General features: G+C 38.5%; 1 protein-coding gene across 12 annotated transcripts in view; it reads right to left on the bottom strand.

Annotated features, from left to right (window-relative positions):
• Positions 1-15,572, bottom strand: part of LOC108161998 (protein bunched, class 1/class 3/D/E isoforms) — a 109,143-nt gene that overhangs the window by 39,320 nt on the left and 54,251 nt on the right. For 2 of the 12 annotated variants that reach the window (XR_004473121.1, XR_004473122.1), the window contains one exon: positions 13,113-13,210. The exons of 8 other annotated variants lie outside the window; for them this stretch is intronic. Coding sequence is in view for 2 of the 4 variants with exons in the window: in XM_033393970.1 (XP_033249861.1) it covers positions 12,900-13,099 (200 nt within the window). In the remaining 2 variants the exon portion in view is untranslated. Of the gene's footprint in view, positions 1-4,616; positions 4,877-12,899; positions 13,211-15,572 lie in introns of those variants that run through there. 2 more of the 12 variants (XM_033393970.1, XM_017296476.2) reach the window with 2 other exon arrangements.

Raw genomic sequence — 15,572 nt, 5'->3', positions numbered from 1 at the left:
TGTATTACAAAAACATTTTTCAGTCAGAAATTTTACAATCTATGACCTTGATAGTTGTTGATTTTTCAGCGCCCCAACATGTGTAAGTTTTTACGATATTTTTCGAATGCTTTTCGCTTCGATTAAGGGGAACAGATGGATGGGATGTGCCTCCCCCTTTAGTGGCGCCCGATTCACCTTGAATATAGATTTTTAATTGTCTGGCAGTATCCAAAAAAGATTTATGTCCTCCACCAACCCCCCGCTGTTATTGTTTATATTTTCCTCCCATTTAATTGTTTATATTTCTTGCTGTTGGTTTTTTCTCGATTTTTCGGGTTTCGTGTTGGGCGAAAATTTATTGAACATCATTTGTCCGGGTCGGGTCTGAAGAAAGTACGTAAAGTCTTCGTGTTCACACTCTTGTACGAGAGATTAATTATGGCATTATTTTTTGTTGCATTTCGTTTACCATTTATCATTTTTTGACATTGTCTTAATGTCAAGGTTAAGGCAGTATCGCAGCCAATTTGCGCTGTAACTTGTTTGAATGTTCGCCGATCATTGGGAGGAAGGTAATGAGGAATACAGTGAAAGATCTCTTGGGGGAAGAAAGCTCTCTAAACGAACAGCTTAACTCTTTAAGTCGTGTTCCGGGCATTGTAGTGTCGCGGCACGTGTTCCGCCATTCGAAAAGTTTCGACAGGCTTAGGGGTGGAAATATGGCTGTGTTTCTTTATACTATGACATTATTCTGTATGTTTATTCTAGTAAATATTGACTGTTTCTTCAGTAAGTCTATGAAATGTAAACAGAATCCTTTCGAAACTATAATATTATTGCCTTACAGTAAGCCCTTCTCCCTGTGTACACACCACGTTCTTCATTGGCTCAATCCCAACTTTCTTTTAGACCCGACTATGCCTATACCCCCATAAAATATGTGTACGCCTGTCCCGCAATTAATTAAAAATAAACCCAATCGATAGCTCGATATTAATAAGTTCCCCTGACGGTCGCTAGGGGTTGGGTCGCACTCTGATAATCTCTGAAAGAACCCAACTTCTAGCCGACAAAGCCCCATCGAGTTTTCCGACATGGAGCAGCATGTGTTGGGGCTTTCACGCCGCTTTTCCACTTGAAGGAACTCTCCGCCTCTCTCTCTCTCGCTCTATCTGCCATCCGCACATTCATCACAGTTATAAGCGTTCCTGAGCACGAAAAGGTCAAAGTTCATGTGGGACCTATTCAGGTGCATTTACCTTTTCAGTCGTTGACACAAAAAAGACACACGAAAAAAAAACAAAAACAACTTCTTTCTGTTTTTCTCTCGCTGTTGTTGCTAGGCGGGGCAGCGGGGGCGTGGCTATTGTTGTGAAGTTCTTAACTCTTGTCGTCTGTCTGTCTGAGTTTTTGATTTTATCTGAAAGTTTTTTGCTGGCGTTGCCCGAGTTCAAGGCAGTTCATTGATGGACGACAGAACAGCAGACGAAGACAGAAAGTTTCTCCTAATTACCTCTCATTGTTCGGTTGTAGGCGTGAATAAGGAATTAAGAGAGAACTGTCGACTGTGGACTGGGCGGAAGGTGGAGACAAGACAAATTGTAGTCGCGTGTGCCCCCAAATTGGGCTTGAGGAAGGAGAGGAGTAAGGCTGGGGTTAATGACGATGGCAGCGATAGCAAAAATGTGTTCTGTGTTCTATCGTGAAACAGAGTGAAAATCAGATTAAGTTCAAAGTAGGACAATGAAGCGAACGAATGCCGTAACAAAGAACAACTTTCGGAATATAATACAAATAATTATCGCATCATTCAAGGTTAAGGCAGAACAAAGCCTAGAAATCTATGGAATGATAAGGATACAGTCCAACCTAAATAATTTTGAATAAAACATTTGCAAAAAAATATCTCACTGTTGCAAAATTTAAAATAATTTAATAATTTAAAAAAGAAAATAAAAATAGCTAATAAACATGAAAAGGTAATTATTAAAAATTAAAAAAAAATATATATAAAAAACAAATTATGAACTTTTTTCGATTTATATAGAAATTTTGTGCTTTTAGGGGTTTCTAAAATTGAATCTTGTCCATATCAAAACCATCAAACTTAGGGCTGTTCTATCTGAAGGAGCCTTCACTGTACTCTGAACACCAGTGAGATAATGAAGATGAAACAATGAACTGGGGAGAGAGTTTCATAACAAAGGAACTGAACAGATATTACGCTTATATCATACATAGTATATTCAGGTGTATTACATGATTCTATCATTCAAAGCAAAGAATAAAAGAGAGCTGCACAAACACAAGGCCGGCTGGAGAGAGGAACTTGCTATCGATTGGGTCTGACTCTCATTGGGTCACTCTCTCGCGCTCTCTCTTGTAAAGTCAGCAAAAAAAGATTAAGCAAAACAAAGAACAGCAAAAGGAGAAACAAGAGAAACAAAAGAAGCAGCAAAAAGCTTATTGAAGATCAAGCGGAGTGCCTCTTTGATCAAATGTAAGGGATATAAACATTTAATGATTTTTTGTATACAATATTTTAAATAAAGAAACAATAAATTTCCTTAGTTTATACTCATTATTCGCATGTCCTTCTCCTACTTAAAGATGACATTTTGACGTCACCTCATCATTTTTGACACCACCTTCGCGCGCACCTTCTCTCTCTTTCTTGACATTAACCCACACCTGGCGGAGGTAAAGAGAGAGACGTTATTCCTAGTCGCCCATTAAAAGTGATGTGACATCCGCCAACAAAATGCAATTTGCCATCATATATGTATGCAAGAGTGGGAGGGGGAGTGGGAGGGGGAGAGAGCGATTGCAATATGCAATTAGAAATGCAATGAGCGATGACTGCGATAAACGGTCAAGCAAATGAACTTCCACACGCCTCGCTCCGTCCCGCTTGCACCTCTATCTAGCACAATATTCGGCGAAGGGGCGGGGCAGGGGGGATTTTAATGCACATGTGCGCGCGTGGCTGTTAAAACAAACACAAGCCACCCACCCGCAATGCACAAAGGGAGAACCGAAAGAGAAAGACTGGGGAAGAGGCAACGAGTATAAAAGTGACTTATAAAACGAGCCGAAAAGAGCGAGAGAGGGGGAGAGAGAAGGAGAGAGGGAAGTACGGAACTAGAGGTGGAACTATAAAATGCAACGATTTGGTTTTTGATTCTACTTTTTCTCAACGACATTTCATATGCCCTTGCCAAGAGAGGGAAAGGATATAAAATACGATTCTATGAGGTAAATGGATATGGAAGAGGTGGTTGAGAGATAAATAGATGGAGGGAATATGGATGTATTCTAGATCATGATCAAAAGTAGTTAAGATTATTTAGTTTTCAAAATGTATGCCGAAAACTTTCCAGAAGCTAACGAAACTTTAAAAGCTTTAAATAAAATATAAATATAAATTTGTATGGATTAGTCAAAAAAACTAGCTGTCATAAGTCCAACCCATCTGAAAGAGTATCTTAACATTCGGCCCTAGAAGGGATTTTGCTACGATTTTTGCTTGAATAATTTTTATATTTGTATTTTGTAATTTACAAAAATTTGCATTTTTAGCAAATTTATTTTTATTTCAAGTTTTTTCTTTCTTTTTTTTGCTATTTTATTTATGCAAATGAGTTGGAAATAGAAAATATAAACTATATTGTAGAAATATTTGCATTTCAATGGGGAAAAATGGTAGGGAATGCCATAACAGGTTTCGATTCAGTTTAGGCGTGAGGGGAATCACTTTAAATCAATGATTAATGATCAGGGATCACATTTATTTGGTAAACATCGTTTATGGTATTTTATGAAAATATTTGTTCCAACTCCATTAAAATCATGCCTTAAATATGGTAATTACTTTGCTTATAAAACAGTTTAAGGGGCCCGCGCCTTATGCATATTCATAGGGCTTTGGAAAAACTAGAAAATACCTACAATTTTCCTAGGCATAAATCTAAATCTCGTAACATAGGGTTTGTTTTGTAATTCATTTGAATTGTAAATGGTCGGCCCTTTAGCAGAGCTGGTGTTTTTCTCGAAGGTCTTTCAATGTCAACTCCATTATAAATTATTTCTGAGGGAAATTGTAAGAATTCATTGAGCATTTTTCAAGGCAAGGTAAAGGAATATAGCATAGGTTGGAGATGGAACAAAAACTGCAGAATAGATAGAATATAAATTATAGAACATAAATATATATAGTACTCGAACTTGAATCAATCAAAAGTTTCAAGTACTTTCAGCTCAATAGGAAAAACCATATCCTCATAGCACAGAGCCCTATAAATACTATAAGTACTATATCGAGTATTCGGAATATAACCATGGATACCCTCCAGTACTAAAATTCGCACAATAAATCTTGCTAATGGCTTTATTTGTAATTTGACAGTTATGAAATTTGGCAGATCTATAGATAATTACTATAGATATTAACCCACCAAATGTCAATGTCCTATCCTATCGTTAAAGTTGTATATATCTCGATTAATTGGCCTACCCTCTCCCCAAAATGATTCCCTTATACACAACCGACTGATAGCCCAATCCACCCCCTTAAGGCTATCCCTATATATACCCCCATTCTTTACGATTACCGATTCGTAGCGACTGCAACTTACTTATCGACTTCAGTGCTGAACATTCGCACCATGTGACGCTGCAGATATTGGGGCACTGATTGCGGAGAGGCTGGCGGCGTCTGATACGAATTCATCATGGCCTCATCATCATCAAAGTAGCCCGATGATGTGGAGGAGGATGTGCGCGGATATTTTAACATTTTATTGGCACTTTTTCAACTATTTTGATTTTATTTACTGCTTGATTGGTTGGGGTTTTGGGGGCACTGTTAACTTTTCACTTTTGCTCTATATATTTGGGATTTAATGGGTTCCAGATTGATTAGATGGATTACTTTTTTTATTGATTTTGTTTTTTTTTGTGTTATATAAAATAAACACACTACAAATTATTATTCAATCGGGGGGCCGAAGAAAGGAAATGGCAAACAAATTGGTAGCCGGTCGAGCGACAACTAAAAACAAAAATTGCTTTGAATTTTCGATTTTTGCATTAATTTTGTTTGGTCTTTTTTTTCTGTTTGCTGTTTTGCGAGTCAAGAGACAAGAGACTCGGAGAGGGCGCGAGAAACTGAGAGAAACATGCAGCCGCTTGGACAGCACGTTAAGCAATTGTATTTATAATTTTATTTATATATTTTGCATTTGTTTTTTCCTTCTTCTCCGTCTCCTACTCTCTGATAAATTGTTAAGCGCTGTCTGGAGAACTGGTTGCGCGTGCCAAATGGCAAAAACTAATATGACACCGAGAGAGAGAGAGAGAATTCCCCCGAACAGGGTTCCGTTCCGCTCCTCACTCGGTAATTAATCAAGTCTTGACTAAAAATAAATATTAACCAATTAAATTTATCTATGGAGATACGCACAGCAGCACAGCATCGCGCACTTGTACTCCAAAAAGATACGCAGACTAATTTCATGTTTGTTTGAGATACGGAGAGGAATTTTGTTGTTTTTGTGTGGCAAATGTCAAAACGTGATTTTCGGTTCATATTTGGAGAAAAATAAATTCCTTCTTAGGGGAAAAATTACTGGAATTTGGGAGCATTTTATGGATGAAAGATTTGAAATAGAAGATAATATTCTATAATTTTTCTATCTATAATTCTAAATACATTTTATGTTTAATATATCTCCAGAGAAATATATAGAAATATTTGCTGGATTTAGAGGAAATTCTTTCCATTCCCTAAGAAATATTCTAAACTAAATCTAACTTGTATTTTTTAGCCCTTATTTATTCTATTTTGAAAAATTACTGGAATTTGGGAGCAATTTATAGACGAAAGATTTGATTGAGAGTTGCAGGAAATGGAAGATAATATTCTATAATTTTTGTATCTATAAATAGAATTATATTGTAAGGTTGAGATATCTCCAGAGAAATATATTGAAATATTGGAAGGAATTAGAAGGAATTCCATTGCCCAACAATTATTAAAATCCAACTTTTATTTATAATTTTTACTGGGAATAATTACTGGAATTTGGGAGCAATTTATAAACGAAAGATTTGAGTTGCAAGTTGCAGGAAATAAAAGAAATTATTCTATAATTTTTGTATCTATAAATAGAGAGAAATATATAGAAATATTGCCTGGATTTGGAGGGTATTCTTTCCATGCTATACTTTTACTCCAAGAATTATTTAAATCCAACTTTTATTTACAATTTTCTAGCCCTTATTTATTCCATCCTAAACCCCAATATGTATTTCTTAGAGACCCAACACGAAGGCCGAATGTAAGGCAAAAACTTTTGACCAACCAAAATGTATTTGAAAATTTGTTTTTGCGTTTTTCCCTCATTTTGTTTTCGCTTGGGTTTTATTTTTAGACTCATTTTGTTGTTCGCTTCGATTTAGATAGATAGATAGATTGTGCGTGCAGGCGATCGGGTACATAGATAGATTTGTATCTACAAGTATGTACAAACATTATGTACAAAGGGATAGAGAGATGGCGAGAGAGAAGCACTCTCGGACAGTAACAAGGTCAGGGTACAGCCACAACAACAGCAACAACAAGAACAGCACTTAACGCACGTCACTCATTGCCTCGTCTCGCGGCGAATCCGAAAGATACAACAGACAGCGAGCTACTGTTCGTCTACGCTTTGTCGTGCATTCAACTTAAATTATAGCAAATTGTTTAAACAAATATCTACTTTGTTCACACACAAATACAATTTTACGTGGTTTTTGTATTTTTTTTTGGTATAATTTCTTTTTTTTTCTGTTCGCGTTTACGTCTCACGCCGGCGACAAGTTTTTGTTTACTGAATTCGAACCAAAAACTGATTTTTACACAAAATCCAAAATACCGTCCGACCGTCGACTGTCGACTGTCGAAAAGCAGCGACGTCGTACCGGCGCGGCGCTGGCGATGGCTGCTGCGTTTTTTTTTTTTGGGTAGCCCCAGCAATAAAATTATTTTCAAAAATACATTTCTTCTCTCTTCACTCCGTAGTTTTTTTTTGTTGGTCTTTTTTTTTGTTTTTGTTGGGCAGACGACGACGAATAGGCGAAATCAAAAATTTACACAGACGAATAGGCAGCCAAAGCTATAGGCTTTTTGTTTTTTCGGAACGATAACGGGACAAACGGCCCAACAAGAGCGAAAAGCACAAACATTTTAGATTACATCAAAGAACCGTTCGTACTTTATCATGAGAGTTCTATCTAATCGCTTTTTGATAATTAGGAGAGCGAGGGAGAGAGCAACAGAGAGCAGGCGTCAGCTGTGGGTGACAGCTTTTTGGGTTCGGGTTCGTCTTTGGCTTCGGGTTTGGTAAGCGACCAATAAAACCCCTAGAAGCTGGCCGATTGAATGGCAATCATCATCAATTATATCGATGGTTCCGTGTGTTTATGGCAAATGTCAAGTGCAACAGAAGGAACCCTTCAAGGCAGTGATGGGGCAACGACTAGGGGGATACCCACTAAAGAGAGTTTGTAATGTAAATTACCGGTTTTACCCCACACTTTTAAGATTCGTCTAAAAATAGATGATTAGGAGGTACATTTTATGAACTTCTATCATTCTTTTAGTCCAAAATATATACAGCTTTGAAGTCCTTCAAGCAGACACCTTATCTTTACTGTATCTTATCTGATTATAATCTAGAAATTAGGGGCTTTTACCTGTATTATAGGGCTTTTAAGTATTACTTTTTGGTAAAACACAATATTCAAAACAAGTGGCGACTAAAACATAGAAACTTATCAATCGATTGATCATAGGGAAAGCTATAGACACAAGGAACCAGTATAGGATTGGAATAATATTTGCAAATGATCAAGGAGGGATTGAGGATGGCACACGTGCCATTGGGAGAGAGCTAGAACAGAGGTACGCGAGAGAACAATCATTCTCATTTGCTAAGCCACACTGGGAGAAATAACTGATGCAGGAGGCAGGGCTATAGGGCTGGCCCACAGGATACTCTAAAAGGAATGTCTTTATGGAAACATAAAGACTGAAAGATGGAGTCATTGGTGCTATCTAAAATTATTTTCGTAAAATACAAATTACTATGATCATTCCCTCGAATACGGCTTTAGAAACCGATCTATCATTCTAACTTCCACTTAAAATTATCTCAATCACATCTCTGACATTTCCGGAACCCAATCAACCGAAATACCCCAAACTAAATACACGAATACCTACTATAGACAGACTTCCACCAACGTCAGACAGTAAGTAAACAGTAACTATCGAATGACAGGAAAAGCGTGTACACTTTGATTATAAGCCACTCGACTAATGAACTCCAATCAAAATACTATAAAGCCACAAACCCGACAAAGTTAATGAAAATTTAAGACCTGGCACATGTCTAGTTCTATTTTTCAGAGACTAGAAAATGCTGCTGCCTGCAACTAAGTAACAAATGAATGGGAAATTATGTATTAAGGAAGGAAATTATATAGAAAATCCGACACACACCGAAAAAGATTGCATGCCACGACAAGTGTCGAGAGTTAGCGTGAAATTTATAGCAAACAACAGTGAAAGAAAGGCCAGGGGGGTGGGGCGGTGGGTAGAGGGGAAAATGCAAACGATTCGCGCTCTTTGCTTTCTGATTTAAGCAAATTACCGCAGCTGGCCACCTGCGCGTATACGTAATGTGAATTTATTGGCTCATTAGAGTTTAGCAAATGCCGGGGAGCAGCCATCAGCCAGCAGCGAAAATAGTTTTTGCAGCTGAAATAAATTTATGCTTGGCATATTTTTCGCTGCTTTCCCCACTAGCACTCGATCGTCTATTATATAGACTATAATCTATATCAGAAGAGTCGAGTCATACACATGTCTAATTGGCGTTTAATTGCAATCGTTCGCAAGGCGGATTGGCACACAGGACAGCGGCGGCGTGGCCGCCCGAACAAGAGTCTTATCTGGCTTCTGACAAACTAGGAAACGGCTCCACAGTGGAGGTCGTCCGATAAGCCTGCTTGGAGTATGCTTTGTTTAGTCATTTGGTATGTATTTGGTTGTTGAGTCACACTTCGTTTGGGCTGAAGCATGGCATGATTTAGGAGACAGGAAGTCGCTCCAGGGCCCTGCAGGGGTTGGGTTTGTTTGAGTCGAGGTACACGTGTCTCGAGAGATGAATCTAATACCACGTGAGTCTGGTATAATGCCCAGAATTAGCCTATAGGAACCATCCCTGTACCAGTTTGAAAGTATCCTAAGTGGGGCCTATGACACCCCTTGGTGTGGAGCCACCTCTTTCGATGTATGGGTCTAGGAACTCATCCACAGCTGCCACAATAATCTGGGACTCACTGGAATAGAGCTGTGGAGAGAGATAGAGCTCACCCTCAACTGCTAAGCCACACTGGGAGAGAGTGGGAACGAAAGATGGAGAGAGAAAGAGTCGGTACGATATATTCCGATTCAATTTCAATTAGAACCAGCTATTCAATAGATTTTTGTATAGTTTGTTCTCAATATTTCTACTTTTTCAGGTTTTGTTGTATCTTCAACATTTCGGTAGCTTAGGGCTTGGTTAGGCCCTTGCTCATCTCTAGAATTGCCAGTCACGTGTCAGAATGTTGCTTCTTTGAAAGTTTTCTTTCTATTCCAAAGAAATGCCTCCCGCTTGACCACCGACCACCACTTCAATGATACAGGCAAGGAATTCCTTAGGCCAGCCTTTAAGTCTTATGTGTGCACCTCCCCCATGCTTTTTCTTTTTGCAGTGCAGTGGTTAACCAGGTGTTGCAGTCACGTTCCCCCTGGCTACGATTTTGTTTTAACAGCACTTACAGCAGCGCAGAGTCAATATTTGAGTGGCGGTTTTTAATTAAAAGTCAATATTCCGAGCACAGTCCAGTCCAGTCCTCCAGCAGTCTGGAAGGTTCAGTTCTTATGAAACCATATCGAGTTGTGCAAACACACAGTCCGTGGCTTTGTCTGTGTCTGACTGGGGGGGAAAAGAGTTTGCCAGAGACTCTTACGAGGGCTGAGGGGCAGTTTAGTTTCAGTTACCAGGTGGGTCAACAATTGTGGCCACCACAAGATAATATTTAAAGAATACCAGATACATAGTATTTGCAGAAGAGTTAAAGGTGTAAATAAAAGGGTTATAGCGGGTCACAGAGTTCAGAGTGTGCAGATCTTGCAGATCCAAAAACCTTTCCTATATTCCCCCTTAACTTACTGTCTTTTGGTTCAGAATGGAAATGGCAACGCTTACCTGCAACGAAAGAGATGCAAAAAATAAATATTAATCAATCAATTTCGAGAACGACGCAAAAACTCAACCAAATAAGATTCGTTAATTTAATTAATTGTCGTAATCAGGCAACAAAATTAAGTCCAAGTACAAAAATAAATTGCGGCCAGTCCTTTCGCCAAAAGTCGTCACATGAATGCCATTTGTGTTGGCACCAGACACCGAAATGAAAAGGAAAATTGCATCTTTGTCGGTTGGCCATTTTTGGCCATCGGTTGGGGGATTCTTCTGTGCCCTCAACCGAGTGGGTGTTGATGGGGGACTCGGTGCTTTTCTCATATTTCGTCAGACTGTTGACACGACACGACAAGACGGTTCATGTATGAGGCACAGATTGCCTCCCTGCCACCCTGCCACCCTGCCACCGATTTATAATTGAAACACTCTGCCCAATTTGACAGTGCCGGTTAAATATCAAAGGTTTTTCTTGGGCCACCCAGTCTCTGTGTGTATGTGTGTGGCGGATGGGTGGGCCGACAGCCAGATAATTGATTTCGAGGAATTTTAATGAATACACAAATTGCCAATTGGATTTCTCGAGAACAGAATCTAGAAAACTCTTGAGAGATTTCTTGCGAAAAATTTTGCGTGTTATTTACAATGAAAACATAATGATCAAAATGCATTTATTTTAATCTGATATGTAAACATGGTTCAACACTCGGGGGGTTTACCCCAAAAAAAGACCCTTTTGATCAATATGGAAGAGGAAAAACAGGCGACAAAGGTATCCGTTTCAAAGGAAAACAAATCAAGATATATTCAACGATACAAGTGGAGTTTTTTTTTTAAAAGTATGCCTCAAAAAAGCCTTGCTTTTGGTCATAATAGTGCTGACACGTTCTTGATTGTTTCTTGCTATAATAATGAATCGATTGCTATGTTTTTCGACAATCAAATTATGATTTTGTATTCAAGGGGTACACTTAATCTATTAATTTAGTTTTCCAAAATATATTTTTAATGGTATTTATCTAGAGGTATGTCTATTCATTGAAATTGTGGTTGATTTAATGACTTTATAGTCGATTGAGTGGCGGTTTCAATATCGGCTTCACTGGTTTTGATCTTCTTTCTTTAATTTTCTTAGAGCAAGGGATTGCCCGGACGATCGATTACGATGCTGATACAAGAATAAACCGTCACAAAGAGGTTTTTTCAGGCGATCTACTAACATCCGCTTTTTCAGTGGTTCCAAACAAAGATTAAATTTATAAATCCGTCCCAGCCCCATGGCTCTGAGGCTGCTGCCCGTAACCAACTCCTAATCGCCCAGCACGTCGTACATGTAGCCCGTAAGTGCCACTAAAATCCGGCCATCAGTCTGCATCCCAAGCTCTACGAGTGTCATCAAACTCCGAACAGCGAAGGCAACACTCGGCCTATGTTCGGCCAAGTTCTACGGACATATTCGAAGGCGAGGACCATTATGACGCCACATGAGCTAAGGGCAAAGACAAAATGTGGAAGTACTGTAAATTTGTATACAAAATTGATACCCACAAACACTCGAGAAACTCAAGGCCAAGTGGGGTGTTTTTTCTCTTTTGCTAACTACTTCAAAATCTATTCCCAGGTGTCTTCCCCCAGCCAGAGCCCACAGCCTATTGTATCTGCTAATATTTGAAGTGATAATAGGAACCGTTTTCCAGTTGTTGTGGCTGATATCAAGTAGCTGTGGCTGGCTGGCTGTCTGCCTGTTGCTGTTATCAAATTGCCAGCAGTGCCAGTGCCGGTGCCCAGAGGCAGGTGATAATGTCAGCAAGTGTATCAGGAGCACAGAAATTGGAGCACTGGCATTTCAGTTGGAAGTCAGCACAAAAGCAAGTTGAAAATGTTTCTGTATTATCAGTTGATTAAATATGAATTATATGAACAAATATGAAGAGACACCGCGCGCACACAGCATGGGGAGATTGTGTGTTTGTGTGTGTGAGAATGAAATATGATAAGCGCCTGAACATACAGGGTGCCGTGGCATATGCTCGAGTGCTGGTGCTCAAAACATACGATAATTAATATGAATATTTAAATGTATATTTTTCTGTTGATTTAAGTCGTTTAATTCCGCCTAAAAACCAGTTGAGTTTTGCGCTGAAATTATGACCATTTTACAAACCATTTCTAGGTGTTAATCATGATTCGCATCGAATTTTAATTTTAACTTAAATTAACAACAGTTTTAGGTAAGGCTTTAATGGTAGATAAACAAACTATGAGACAAAAAAAAAATATAATATATATATAAAAGTAACACAACAATTTTTGACAAATAAAATTATGACAGCAATTATTTATAAATATTTATTTTATAATTTTCGTGTATATTATAGCATATTTTATTTGTCATATAATCATTTCTGCCACATTTAATAATATCTCAGAAAAGCCGCAACAAAACTACTGCCATTCAGTGTAAACGCCCTTCTGCAGTGGAAAGCCGCTGCAAAGTTTCTGCCATTCAGTTTAAAGACACACACACACACACACACACACATTTTTCTTATCAAATTTCGCTCTTTTTTTTCGTTTTTCGTTTTCTGGGTTCTGTTCTGGTCATTTGTTTGTTTTACTTACCCAATGAAATCTTTGATAAAACAATAAACCTTAAATAAACCGCGATCATTGTTGAGCAGATAATCGGGCTGTATCATGGGGGCTGGCATTAGGTGGATGTTTTTCTGCTGCTGCTGCTGTTGCATGTCGCTGGTTTTGCTGCTGCTGCCGCTGCTGCTTGTGGCCATATTGGCAGCCATTTTGTGGACTAGTGTAGCCATTTTGTTGTTACTGTTGTTGTTTTTGTTGTTGCCGCCATATTGGCAAGCCTAAGACTCATGCAGTTGTTGTTGTTGTTGTAATTGATTTTGTTGTAAAGTTAAATGCGGCTTCTGGAAGCAACATTTGTGGTTTTGGCAGGGAACAAAGTTTCGTATTTCATTTTAAAATCCAATTAAAATTATTGCAAAAATAAAATAGGAAAAGAAAGGCGTAAAAAAAACAAAAGTCTGCCAGGGGTGTCCTCTATTGGTACCTATTGGTAACCTATTGTAAAGATCTGGCTCAGAGATGAAGTATATATTGAGCCCAAAAGCCCTGAGAAAACCGTAGGATGTTGTGCATCGATGCTGTTGAAAGTTATTGCAGATTGTTCTTATGTCAAGGACATGGTTCTAATTGGAAGATATTCGCTAAGTTTCCATGAGATCGTACCTAGATCCATAAACCATTTTTGTAGGATGGATTATTCCTTATGGTATTCCGATTTTAGTATGTACAACATTTGAAGACTGGTTGCCTAAGAAAACCATGCTTTTATCAATCCTTCATGCTTATAGGGAGTTCGGGTATTCAAAATACGAGAGGTTTCGGTTTTGTTGACTTGGATGGAAATATTTTTTAGAACCCTAAAATTGTTGTTCTATTTGTAACTTGAAGATATTTTCTTCTATGTGGAATCCACTTTGATAATGGTTTAAAAATAATCAAAAAAATACCATAAAAATTGTTAAAGAAATAAATTAAAGAACAAGGGACTTAGGCACAGATTATCTTCTATTTGAGCTCTAGCATTCTCTCTAACATACTGGCCTTCCAAAGGTTACATAAATCATAATTGAAATAACAAAACCAAACGAAAACAACAACAAAATTCAAATCACAAAAGCAATTGGCAAATCGTATTTTTGCAATTTGGTTTTCATGTTGCAACCTTGCCAATTTTTTTCATTAATTTCTGTTGCACTTCAGTGAGTGCTGGGTGTTGGTGTGGGTGTGCTGTGTGTGTGTGTGTGGGTGTGTGGTTGTGTGGTTGTGTGGTTGTGTTGCCTCTGTTTGTTGCATGTGTCATCGGAAAAAGCAAGCTTCCAGCCATGGAAATAAAGCATTTAATTAACATTTTGCAGAGCTCAGAGCTCAGGCATTTTGGGCAGGCGGTGTGCATGCTGCATGCCTCAACACACAAGTACGACAGACACACAAACACACACAAAAATGAGAGATGAGAATTTATATAGCGGGGGCTGCAGTAACAGGGAAATATTAGGGGGATTCAATAGGAAATAAGTGATTTTTTTGTATTTGTTTTTTTTTTTTGGGAAATTTAGTTGCGGAGTTTTTATGTAACTATTTTTGGAACCATTTCTATATTATTTATTTCGTAATGCCTTAGAAAAAGAACAAAATAATAATAAACTGAGTTTTCTATGGACGCCCCACTAAAACGTGATCATAAGCTTCTAATTTTCGGGATTTTTTGTTGAACAACGGACAGCAGGAAGCCGCACAAGCGAAAAGTGAAAAGAAGAAGTCCGAGTATGCAAAAACAAAATACATGCATGCCATGCATGAACGCAGCTTTGGACGGCCGAGACTCGGGACCGAGAATGCAACAACACAATATCCATTGAATCCATTGAAAAACTTTAGACTTTAGAGTCTTATCTAAGAACAAACTTCAAAATATTTGGGGTACTAAATAGCTCTTACTGAAAAAGGTCTCTCTAAAAGAAGTCAAGGACGTAATCCTTCTTAGTGTATATATTAAAACCCCAATTGATATCAACATTTACGAGAACCTTTTAGGTCGCAAGAAGATTGTATTGTATAGTCTTTGGTAGAAGGGGTCCAAAGGGAAAGTCTTAAATTTACACAAATAACGAACAATCAATGAATATCTTGGACTCATTGATATCATAGTCCCATTTCCTACAAGAGAAATTCCAATGTTGCAATTACTCCTGTGAAAATACTCACAATTTTCTTTGCAGATCTTCAACATTGAGCCACCCTCTATCTGGCTTAGAAAACTTAGATATTCCACCGACCGACTGTCAAGTGGTACAAAAATGTAATATGTCGCCGTTAGTGGGGCACTGGGGAAGGCAGCAACAAATGGCGCCGGCTGACAGCCAGATGACAGGTCTGCTGGAGAAATGACAGCTTTCGGAGCTCGAGGCGAGAGCCCACACTGTCCCCAGTCCGTGGGCATTCACTTAGTGGTTTGTGTCGCACAACTGTCCGACAACTTGTTAAAGATGTCCCACAACACACACACACACACACACACACACACACACGCGGATAACGGGATGCCTCCCGGGGGACACATTACATGGCCCCCCTAAAAAATATACATATATCTTTAATTAGCATACATAATTAATTAAAAGAGCCCGGGCATTCCCAAGTCCCAAAAAATACCAAGGCTAAAAGGTGCTCAACGAAAATAATTTACCTGAAAATAGGTCCCCC

The sequence above is a fragment of the Drosophila miranda genome, chromosome 4 (genome assembly GCF_003369915.1).
Source record: "Drosophila miranda strain MSH22 chromosome 4, D.miranda_PacBio2.1, whole genome shotgun sequence".
NCBI lineage: Eukaryota > Metazoa > Arthropoda > Insecta > Diptera > Drosophilidae > Drosophila > Drosophila miranda.
The sequence above is the reverse complement of the archived record's forward strand: the minus strand, read 5'-3'. Positions and strand labels throughout refer to the sequence as shown.